This window comes from Microtus pennsylvanicus, chromosome 3 (genome assembly GCF_037038515.1).
Source record: "Microtus pennsylvanicus isolate mMicPen1 chromosome 3, mMicPen1.hap1, whole genome shotgun sequence".
In the NCBI taxonomy this organism is placed as follows: domain Eukaryota; kingdom Metazoa; phylum Chordata; class Mammalia; order Rodentia; family Cricetidae; genus Microtus; species Microtus pennsylvanicus.
In genome coordinates this window covers 67,360,127-67,372,255 of record NC_134581.1, presented here as the reverse complement: position 1 = coordinate 67,372,255, position 12,129 = coordinate 67,360,127, and the positions used below count along the sequence as shown (strand labels likewise).

The 12,129-nt window shown below is 35.2% G+C and overlaps 1 protein-coding gene across 4 annotated transcripts in view; it reads right to left on the bottom strand.

Annotated features, from left to right (window-relative positions):
• Positions 1–12,129, bottom strand: part of Atm (ATM serine/threonine kinase) — a 107,442-nt gene that overhangs the window by 76,572 nt on the left and 18,741 nt on the right. For 3 of the 4 annotated variants that reach the window (XM_075965888.1, XM_075965887.1, XM_075965889.1), the window contains 7 exons: positions 9,728–10,099; positions 8,925–9,119; positions 7,476–7,571; positions 5,958–6,183; positions 3,726–3,851; positions 2,003–2,128; positions 933–1,022 (listed from right to left, as the gene is read on the bottom strand). In XM_075965888.1, coding sequence (XP_075822003.1) covers positions 933–1,022; positions 2,003–2,128; positions 3,726–3,851; positions 5,958–6,183; positions 7,476–7,571; positions 8,925–9,119; positions 9,728–10,099 — 1,231 coding nt within the window. Of the gene's footprint in view, positions 1–932; positions 1,023–2,002; positions 2,129–3,725; positions 3,852–5,957; positions 6,184–7,475; positions 7,572–8,924; positions 9,120–9,727; positions 10,100–12,129 lie in introns of those variants that run through there. The other variant, XR_012910019.1, reaches the window with a different exon arrangement.

Genomic DNA, 12,129 nt, shown 5'->3' with positions numbered 1-12,129 from the left:
AGGTGGATTTTTTTAAAAAATGTATTATTCTGATAGCGATATATACACACTATCCCTAAGCTAAGGAATACCATAACTGCCACATACAGCACAGCAGTATGTATCTCACAGGTTAAGTATAGCAAAAAGAAAAACAATTTGTCATTAAATACAAATAATAAAGTTACAGAGTGTTTTTTCACCCAGTAAGCAATTAAAGTTTTTTCAGGCACAGTTAGTGAGCATGTATAACAAAAGCCCAATGTGATAGAAATGAAGTTTAAACACAATAGTAAGAACAAGTTCCCTAGAAGACAAGGTGTCTTCCTCTACTTTGGGAGTTCTTTGTTTCTTAATTAATTGGCTAGGCATGGTGCACACCTTTAATCCCAGTGCTGGGGAGGCAGAGGCAGACCTCTGGGAGTTCAAGACCAACCTGGTCTGCACAGCAAGTTCTAGGCTAGCCAAGCTATATGGTGAGAATATATCTCGTACAATAAATTGAATCTATCAGTCAATGATTTAGTAGGAAACTAACAGGCAACTAAAATACCCTGCCAGATACTGATATTAAGAAAAAAATCAAATACAAGTCCTCTTAATGCAATAAGTTTATTAAAGGCTACATTTATTTTTTTAAAAAAGTTCAAGATGCTATATAACAGGAGATAATATCTATTCATTATAACAAAAATTTGCAATTTAGGGCCAGCAAAATGGGTCAGTGGAAGAGGCTTTTGCATGCAAGTCGGTTACTGGATCACAGAAAGTGAGAGACGAGAATCCATTCCCAAGAATTGTCCTCTGACTTCCACATACACCATGGGACACAGTGCCGGCTTGCTTGTGCTTGCTCATCCTCCATCCTTCTCTCTCACACATATATGTATATATAATTTTAATTGCATCTCAGAATCAATGAAATTTATTAGTCAAAAAAGATTCATACTTACTAAACTTTCACAAATATCTGCAATGTCATTCACAAGCTTTGAAGTTAACAATCGTAGGAAAAAGCCGGATACAATCTTGTGTGGATTACGCTGTAATTTAAACAAAGATCCAAGCAATAAAACATAAAACAAATACAGATTGTTGTTTATAGTATTTTCTTTATCATGAATGAAATGTAGATAACGAGTCCAGAACTGAGGCCAAATTATAAGTTGAGGTACATTATCATCTTTCTTTTTTTTTATTTAAGAACAAGGACTTATTGAGTCTATTTCAAGAAGGCAGTGAACTATAAAGTAACCAGAATAGCAACTACAGTCTAATCTCCTTAAGGAAATAATAAACGAAGTAAATGTCTTTGTGTTGATACATCATTAACATATCAGCTACTGATACTAAACATAGTAAGCAACTGTCTGTGAGGCTCCCTCTTTCACTTCATGCCTTCCACACTTATACAAAAATACAAGAAAGCATATTAGAAAATTGAAACTATATGCTATGAATATTAGGTTGCTTATGTACTAGCTTTCAAAGACAGTTCCAATTAGCAACCTTCTACATCCGTATGGCTATCCCAACAGGCTTCTGAAAAAATCAAAACAAAGATTACACACAGCTGTACTTTTTCTACCAAATGTTACCTAAGATAATATGGGTAAAAGAAACATTTGTACTAATATCATTTATCTTTATGAGCACTCTACAGACTGAGTTCATCCTAAGGTGGTGTTATTCATTTTTGTACCACTTATACCACCTGTGGTATAGTGTTATGAAAAATTGCAGACTTGTAAACAACGAATCAACTAATGAAAATGTGCTAACAATAAAAGACTCATCTACGTAGTTTTATATATATATATATATATATATACACATACATATTATATATAATAAGAAAATGAAGTTACAAAATAAGTTTTATAATAAACCAATATTTTTGGAACATTTTTATCATTCAATTTAATTTCAGATCAGTATGTAAACTTATAAATGAACCAAAAACTCAAAATCACTAAGTAATAAGCCATATGAATATACTATACTACCAAAAAGATGATCTTACCTTGGTATGCCGACACAAGCAACTTGTACACAGATGTATCACGTTTCTCAATGAACCAGTTCTAGATTCCTCATTTGTCTTATTTTTAAATAGAGAGATACTTTCTCCTGCACACTGCATTAGAGACTATTTAGAATAGAGGAAAAAAGACAAATTTCAGTTGAAATAACAACTTAGTATTGCTATTTTAAAATTTCATTTAAGAATCAAAGCTAAATATAAATATATATAAACGGAACATGAAACTGGGAGTGGCGACTGACACTTGTGATCCCAGCACTAAGAAAGGTCATGAGGCCACCCTGGGCTAAAATCTGAGACCTTATCTCAAAAAAATAAAAATGCACATGGCCATGGAATAAGATTGCAAATGAGGAACACCCAAAAAAGAAAATGACAAATTTAAGTCATGTGTGGCAATACACCTATATAATTCCAGTGCTCAGAGGGTACTGGATTTTTTTAGTTCCAGGCAGGTTGGACTGTACAATAAGGTTGTCTCAACAAACAACATAGGAACAAAAACTCACCAGAATTTTACACCCTGCTCCCTTTGCAAATCTCACCACAGATAAGACATACTAGTATCAAGAGATTAAGCAAGTTTTAAGCTTAGAACCTACTTGATTAATATGCCCAATCAAGAATCCTTCACTATTGATTATCTTGGGGAAAAATTTTAGGAGTACAGATAAAATCAATGTGCATGGTGGTGCGCACTTTTTAATGCCAGAACCTGGGAGACTGAGGAGGAAGAACTCTGTGTTCCAGGACAGTCAGGGACCCTACCTCAAAATAATACTACTACTAACAACAACAACAACAATCATAAATATATCAGTAATGTAATGAGGTTACATTGTGATAAAGATCTTTACCATATTTATTTACTACTGGCTTGTAATAACTACACATCTTAAGAAAGGACACGCTATTTTTTTAGACTGTATAAGTGAAAGAGCACCTCTTATCTAAAATATACACAACAAAAAATGTTTCAGAATTTGGGATATATATATATATATATGTATATATATGTAAAACAAGATATCTTTGGGATAGATCTCAAATCTAAAAACAAAACTCATTTGTTTCATCAACCCTGTGTTTGTTAGTTTTTTTGTCAACTTGACAACAGCTAGAGTCATAAGAGAAGGGGGACCTTAATTGAAAATTAGTCTATAGGCAAGTCTGTGGGAGCATTTTCTTGACTGATCATTGCTGTAGAAGGCCCAGTCTACTGTAGACAATGCCATCCACAGACAGTCCTGGGTAAGAAATAAAAGTGAACCAGGGGGATCAAGTCAATATACAGTATTCCTCCATGGCATCTGTTTCAGTTTCCACTTCAAGGTTCCTGCCCTGATTATCTTCAATGTTGGACCATGATCTTGATGTATAAGCCAAACACCATCATCTTCCCCAGGTTGCTTTTGGCCATGGTCTTTAATCACAGCAACAGAAAACTAAAGACAACATCTCACACACATCCAATGCTAACCTGTGCCTACATCTTGAGTATGACCTGTCATATGAGGGCAGATGTGGAAATTTTCATCATTGTAGTTGTGCTGGGACTCAAATTTTCTAGTTCTAAAGTGTTTCAGATTTCCTATTTTTTTCAGATTAGGAACATTCAACAAACACAAAAAATTATTTTCCCTAATTTTTCCAGGAATTCATTTAAATCCATCTAAAACTTTATCAGTATAAATTTACCTACCTTGGCCTTCTGGAACAATTCTGATTTATATGCTTCCTCTTCCATTATTATACCCAAATAACAATAGCAGCCAAGAACGCCCACCAAAAGACTTGAACACCGGACAAGTGTTTCTGAACTTGTAATCTTAAATCATAAATTTAAAAATATAGTATTAGATATAAATAATTCTGTGTACTTGGAATTACCTCTGAAAAAGAAGTTCATGCATATATGAAGAAATAAAAATTCAGCAGAGTTAAAACTGGAATGCTCCAGGGTAGCCATTAAAATCAGCTTAAAGATGACTGTAGAGTTATGATAACCAATATTCCAAAACAAATAGTCTAAGTTACTCCTAAAGACAGGTAGGAGTATCTCCTCCTACTCCTCCCAAAGTAGCAACACACAAGAAGGAAAAAAGAACAGTCTGGCAAGCAAACAAGTGTCTTAGAACATGAGCAGAGAGCTGGTCATGCTGCTCAGGGGAAGAGTGTGTGCCTAATAAACACAGGGCCTAGGTTTGATGCCCAATACTGAGTGGGAAAAAAAAAAAAACAACAAGACTTTGAACATGATCAAAAACTAGATTCATAGAAAAACTGGTGTGGACCACACGACAACTATTGCTACTTGACAAAGTTTCAACTTTGTGAATCACAGTTCTCCAGCACCCTTTTCTTTTACTTTTTCATGATTCTCACTATGCTGTCATTCTCTTTGGAAATTTTGTGAAGGCTTGGGTGAAGGATGGAAATGTATAAAATGGCAGACTCTACAAAATTCTTTGGAAAAATCCCTGCCACCGTGGAATCATATAGGGCTCTAACTCTGCCTACTCCCCACACAAGTTAACACCACCTGCTAGAAAACTTAGATAAGTAACATGTGCTTGATAAACAAGGTATATTTCATAATCAAGATTTATAAATTCCTAAGATCTATTCAAGTTCACAACAATATTTGTCTAGCTTTGCTTTGCTCACTTTAAACTGATGTCTTTTCCCCAAAGTCAGGAAATTAGACAAAAGTCCCCATTTTCTCCAGGGCTTGAAGAAAGTTCCTGCTTACTAAAAAGGGAGTCATTCTTATCTCTGGCAAGAGGAACTTGTGGGCCTTCCATTAACCTGTTACCTTGTCAAGGTCAACGCTAGCCCTGGATCCCTGGTCACAAGCTGCATCCCAGATCACACACCCCCTTTCTCTCACTTACTCCTTAGTGCAATGATAGAGTATAAGACGTGTAGCCTTTTGTCAATAAAACAAGCAGCCACTCCCAATTCACCCCCAGATCATCTCAGTCTCCTCTCCACCTACTCCACCACTCCAGCAAAAACAACATTCTGAACAAGAGCCATTACTGATTAGTAAGCTTTATCAGACTCCAGACTGTCAGAAAATATTTTTGCAAGTTTACATGAGTTAGATAACTTTACAGGGTTTTACATAAGAATCCATAAAGATGATCTTGTTTTGTTCCAATCCTGTAAGAAATGACATTCCTAAGAAGAAAACCACAGAAAACTAAATTACTTTAGAACAAAATTAGCTACAGCTGTGATAATAAAAACCATCAACAAATGGCAAGGACAGAAGAAACAGGCACACTGTCCCTACCTGGATTTTTGGTCATTTTTCCTGGCTGCTTATTTCACTCATTTGGGGAGAATTTACAAGCTTTTTAAAATTGTGTCATTTACATAAGACAGGACTTCATATAAATTATAAAAACTAATAAATTAGTATGTCCTTTAAGCAAATTAAGATAAACATATAAATACCTGTGCTGTAGAAAATTATTTTAACATGTGTTGCTTTTGTTTATGCTGCATTTGTTTAACTCTGTGAAGCTGTAATTGTTTAAAACACCTAATTGGTCTAATAAAGAGCTGAATAGCCAATAGAGACGCAGAAGAAAGGACAGGTAGGGCTGTCAGACAAAGAGTATTAATTAGAAGGAGAAATCTGGGAGGAAGGAGATGTAGCCAGAGAAAAAGGACTTGGGGCCAGCCATCCAGTTACACAGCAATCAACGAGTAAGAGAACGGAAAAAGTCCAGAGGCAAAAGGTAGACAGGATAATTTAAATTAAGGAAAGCTTGTCAAAAAAACAAGCCAATCTAAGGCCAGGCATTTCTAAATAGGAATAAGACTCCATGTGTGATTCATTTGGGAGCTAGGGGGCGGGCCCCGAAAAGAGTAAAGACATTATATACTACTATAACCTCAATTCTATTTTTTAAATAAATCTTACCTCAGACGAATAATTATTTAGAAGCTTTTCTGATAATTCCAGAAGATAATGATCCAACGATTCCTTAAGATTTTGATGGACAGAAAAGCCAACAGTAGATTGAAATTTTTCTACAGCACATGCTTTTGCAGTGGTTAAAAAATCCATCTTGTCAAAAGTTGTCTGCAGAAATAGTTCTTCTATATCTGAAAACGAAGGCTCTTCTTTATCTTGGCAGTGCCGTTCACTTCAAGGGAGAGATTACTGATTAATAACTACCATCAAACAACTTTTTCAACTTGTTTGCAACATATTACATGTAAAAACATCAAGAAAGGGGCTGGAGAGATGGCTCAGTGGTTAAGAGCATTGCCTGCTCTTCCAAAGGTCCTGAGTTCAATTCCCGGCAACCATATGGTGGCTCACAACCATCTGTAATGAGGTCTGGTGCCCTCTTCTGGCCTGCCGACATATACACAGACAGAATATTTATACATAATAAATAAATAAATATCTAAAAAAAAATCAAGAAAGTACTTGCAGCATTCAAAGACTGCTCATACAATTCATGAATTATTCTGCCAAATGTTTCTCTTCTATGGGCAAATTAAATTCACATTGAAAAATGTCATCATTCCGTAGCAAACTTTACTCACAAAAATATAGAAGCTACAATTTAAAAGACAAATTCAGAGAACTCTTTAGACATTAACACTAGATAACTGAATGTAACCACCAAAAACATTGCCTTCTTTTTATTGCCAAAATGCATGATTTCTCTTTCATTTAATGCCTTTGAGAGACAGACCGGATATCTTTACATCACTGAGTTATCTTCAGTCACAATGACAAAATTAAGTCTTTAAATCAATCAACTAAAAACAAGGTTTTAGATATTTTTAATTTAATTGTAATTAGGGTTGATTGTTTCTAGTTACATGGCTCAGGATGGTCTTAACTTCTGATTTCAAGATACTCTTGCCTCTGTCTCAGTGTTGGGACCACAGGAGATCATTATATCCAACTCTCACCAAGATGTTTTTTTGGGTTTTTATTTGCTTCCCCACCATCCACTTAGCTAGTTAGGTTGAGAGAGAGTCTGTGTGTGTAGCACATGCATGCCACAGATGTATGTGTGAAGCTAGAGTCAGTTCAGTTCCAACTTCTAGCATGTCAGTCCCAGGGACTGAACTCAGGTTGTTAGGTTTGTACTTATTTTTAATAATTTATTTTTCTTTTATGTGTATTGGCGTTTTGCTTGTATGTATGTCTGTATGAAGGTGTGTCAGATCTTGGAGTTATAGACAATTTTTAGCTGCCATGTGGGTGCTGAGAATTGAACCTGGGTCCTCTGGCTGCTCTGCTCTCTGATCTTCAGGCAAATTTTATTTATTAAAACACAAATAATATACCACTATAATTTTTTCTTTAATCAGATCAACTTAGATCATAATTAGTAATAAACTTCCACACAGTCAGAATTATCTGTTTAATTAATACTATATCTTAAAACATCACATATTTTCTTATATAACATACCATTCTGGCACACTCTGAAAAAACTTCATTGCAGCTCGTGAGTTTTTCATAGTGAGACTTACAAGAATTTTCTCCAGTACAAGATGAGGAAAATTACTAAAAAAAAAAAAAAAGAAAAAAAGAAAAAGCTTTACTTAAAAGATCATATTCTATGTGTTTAAAGCTACAAATTATGACCCCCTAGAACTCAGATCCCAAACTAAAAATGCTTTCATCTGTCCTAAATCTCTTAGTATTTGAAAGATTTATTAAAGAGGTTGGAACAATACTACTATAATTTCCAGCACTACTAAAAATAAGCTATATATAATTTTAAAAGTAGGATTTTAAAAAATTATTTATTTAATATTCTTATTTTTATGTGTATGGGTGCTTTTCCCACATCAATGTCTGTACATGTGTGCCTGGTGCCCACTAGGCCAGCAGGCGGTGTAAGTTTCCAGGACTGGAGTTACAGACAATCATGAGCAGGCACGTGAGTGCTAAGAATCATACCCTGGTCCTCTGGAAGAACAGCCATGTGCTGTTTAATTGCTTGAGTTATTTTTCGAGCACCCCTTCCCCCAATATTATTTCTGAGATAAAAGATTATAAACTAAGTTCTACCCTCTGGGGGAAAGGTAAAGCAGGGCCCATAATAGGGCTTAAGTTCTTTGTTTTTCTTATCACTCAGTTAATGAATTTCACCAGAAAACACCCATTCTGATCACGGAATAAGAACAAGATAAGGGAATTGCTTAGAAGATCACAAAGAAATACCCCCGACCAGGTGTGGTAGCACTTGCCTTTAATTCTAGCACTGAGAAAGCAGAGGAAAGAGAATCCCTACCAGAAGCCAGCTTCGTCTATATACTGAGTTCCAATCCAAACCACCCAGTTACATGGGTAAGACCCTGTCTCAAAAAAACGAGCCAAAAAAGAAAAAGAAAAAAAAAAAGAACAGGTATAATTTGTAAGGGAGAAAGACATTCTGATGTTGTACTATGGAATGGGTGATCATAATAATTTATTGTATATTTTCTAAATAAGTCAAGTCATAGTTTTCAATGTGTTCCTAATAAGTAAGTTACAATTATTTGAAAAGATAGTATGTTTACCCTTATTTAAACATTTTACAATGTATGCAAGTATCAAAATATTAAACGATATACCACAATTATGAATGTTTATAAATATTCTAAATTTTTTAACAAGAATTATGTGTCTATCCTTCATGACCATCTCCCATATCCTACAGTGATGTAATCTTTTATTTTAGAAATGATCAAGCACAAAGATACAGGTAACTTCAGTATTTTAGATATAACTCCAGGAAATTCTGCATTATGATTACAAAATTAAACTATCTGATATTAAATATGTAGATTGAGCCTTATAAAATTAAACAAGTAGACATGTACAGACAAAACAAAACAAGAATCCAGGAGTATTCCAATAAATTACCATTACCTCTGAAGAATCGGGGGTGGTTCCGTGCTGACTTCTAAGTCATCCTCTGACTGGTAGAATAAGAGCCATCTCATTATTGACTCCTTTATAGAGGAACTTTTATTTACTTCACACATACTTTGCTCTATTCCCAATTTCATTGCATCCGGAACTACACAGATATTAAGTGCCATAGTCAAACAGCATACTGAAGGACTATAAAGAAACACAAGACAACGTTTAGAAACAAGCTCTCTGAGGAGCAGAAGCCTTACTTACTTATCCTGCTTTCCACTGAGCCTCTCAAGCTCAGAGCAATTCAAGGTACATTTTGTTAAAAGGTTACATTTGAGAAAACTCTTGATTTTTCTGTCCAATAAAAATATACACAACTACAAAAATGTTTATGAATAGTGAATAATTATTATTTATAGGTAAAAGATTTAAACTTTATAATCCTTCAAAGAAAACTGGCCTAAAAAAATAAAAAGGTAGAATACAATGATTCATATCTTTAATTCAGGCAGTTGGGAAGCAGAGGCAAGCAGATGGCAGATATCTCTAAGTCTGAGGATAGCCAATTCTAGAAGTGGAGGAAATTAGAGCCACACATTAACCCTATCTGCAAAAAAAAAAAAAAAAAAAACAAAAACAAAAAACAAAAAACTAAATTGGCCTAAAAAAAAAAAACCTCTGTATTATTAAGCATTTGGGTCCAAACAAAAGTACCCAAAACAAAACCTAATATATCTTCTACTGGAGTAACAAACTACAAAAGGAATCCACTTATGTCCATATGTAAAATCAAATATAATGCAACCTACCTTGAAGGTTTACAGGCTGAGCCAGTAAATAACTTCCAGAATTCTCTGTCAAGTTCAATTAAACTACCTTGAATAATGGCCCCAAGTAAACCAAAGTTTTCATTTTGTGTATGTTCAGAAGTTATACCACGAAAGGCAATAGACCAAATTTTAATCCACAGTTTCAATAAATCTGACTTTTGAGAGCTTTCTAGGTTTGATTTCTTGCCTTGACATAAGGCAACTTCCATCAGGCATCGCAACACATACGGTGTGCGTTCTCCTCGCCGCTGTTGAGGGAGAAGCTGGTACAGTATTAGTAGTAATGGCGACAGCTCACAGTTTGGTAAACTGGATGGATACTTTGATATTAATTGGGTTGTAATCTGTAGCCTGAAAGAAAAAAAAAGAATTAATCTGAAATTTTTTTCAATCCCATTAACAACCTAAAGGAAACAAATATACAAATTATATACCCACTGGGCAGTTGTAGCACATGCCTTTAATCCCAGCACTCAGGAGGAAGAGGCAGGCAGATCTCTGTGAGTTAGATGCCAACCTGGTCTACAAGAGTTAGTTCCAGGACAGGCTCTAAAGCAACACAGGGAAACCCTGTCTTGAAAAAACAAAGAGGCAAAAAACAAAAAAATTATATACCTTTATGTATCCTAACTAAAGTATCATCTTCACTCTTTCCCATAGTGCTTTCAAAATAGAATAACTTGATATTTACTAGGCCCTGCTGCCAATTACGGAAGGAAGGAAGAAGTACAACTTCTGGCTGTTCCATTGGAACGTCCAGCTCACTCCTGCTTCATCTGAAAGCCCCATTCCTAGCTCTCTCTCAAAGAATCTTCAAGAAATGGAAGGCACCAAAAAGCCCAGTTTTGCACTCTTGGCTGCTACAGCAGCTCCTCCCCTGAAATTGTCAGCCCTTCTAAAGTCCAAAGTTCCTGCCTAAAGTAGTCTGTTTTTGACCATACTTGGACATAAGACCAGCTTGTGGTGGACACGTCCTCACTCCTTGCCTACAACTTATATAAGCTCCCTGCTTTAGTTCAGGTAGATATATGACTTCTCCTGCCTCTATCTTGGGGGGCTGGAGAAATCACCTAGAATTTGCCTTGCTCAAATAAACCTGTTCTTTTATTCTTTCAGTTTGGTTTGATCCGGTTTACTGTATGCCTGGAGAAACGTATTATTAGAATACAGAAAACCTATTACTGGCTAGCTAGATCTTTTTTTTTTAAATATTTATTTATTATGTATACAATATTCTGTCTGCAGGCCAGAAGAGGGCTCCAAACCCCATTACAGATGGTTGTGAGCCAGCATGTGGTTGCTGGGAATTGAACTCCTGACCTTTGAAAGAGCAGGCAATGCTCTTAACCACTGAGCCATCTCTCCAGCCAGGTCTTTACATAAAACTAGCTAGGTCTTTACATAAAACCTCAAAAAAAAAAAAAAAAGAGAGAAAAGAAAAAACTAAATTTCTGATCTTTAGTCACCAAAATTATTCTATGTTAAAAAAAAAAACCTAAACATTTCTAAACATTTGTTCTTTGAAACCAATTTATTATTCAACACAATGTGTTGTCTATTCTCTAGAACAGTGATTCTCAACCTGGGAGTTTAACAGCCCTTTCACAGGGGTCATAGTCATAGATCAGATATCCTGCATACCAGATATTTACATTATGATTTAGAAGAGTAGCACAATTACAGTTTTGAAGCAGTAACTAAAATAATTTTATGGTTGAAGTTACTACAACATGAGACACTGTATTAAAGGGTGGCAGCATTAGGAAGGTTGAGAACCACTGGTCTAGAAACCAAGAATCCTGTATTGTTCATTGCTGCATGTCTAAAGTATGACACATAAAAGTCATTCAGTAATTCTTATTTTGTTTGTTTTTGCTTTTCGAGACAGGGTTTGTCTGTGTAGCCCTGGCTGTCCTTGAACTCAGGGAGAGATCTGCCTGTCTCTGCCAAGTGCTGGGATTAAATGTGTGCATCACCATCGCAGAGCTAGTAATTCTTGATTAAATAAAGAATCTAAAGTAGAACTGTCAGGTATATAAATATAAAGTTAAGCAATAAGTAACAAAGTCTATATAGTTTTCCTCACAACTCAATTACATCTAAATATTCTAGCAATGTGGTGAAAACTACACAAAAACACAAAAACCCTGTAATTTCTAAGTGTCTTTAGGGACTCTGCTTAACATTTCTAGAGCTGGTCCCTTTCAGCAAAGTGGAACAGGCCTAACTAGATATAGTCTAATGATCCTTATCAGAGCTAATCTGTGATTCTAAAATTGGGCACATTTAAATACGCATGAAATGAAAATAAAAAGAGGAAGAAGAAAAAAAACAAAAACAAACCCTACTATCATGACAAAGATCAAAATTACCCTATGATT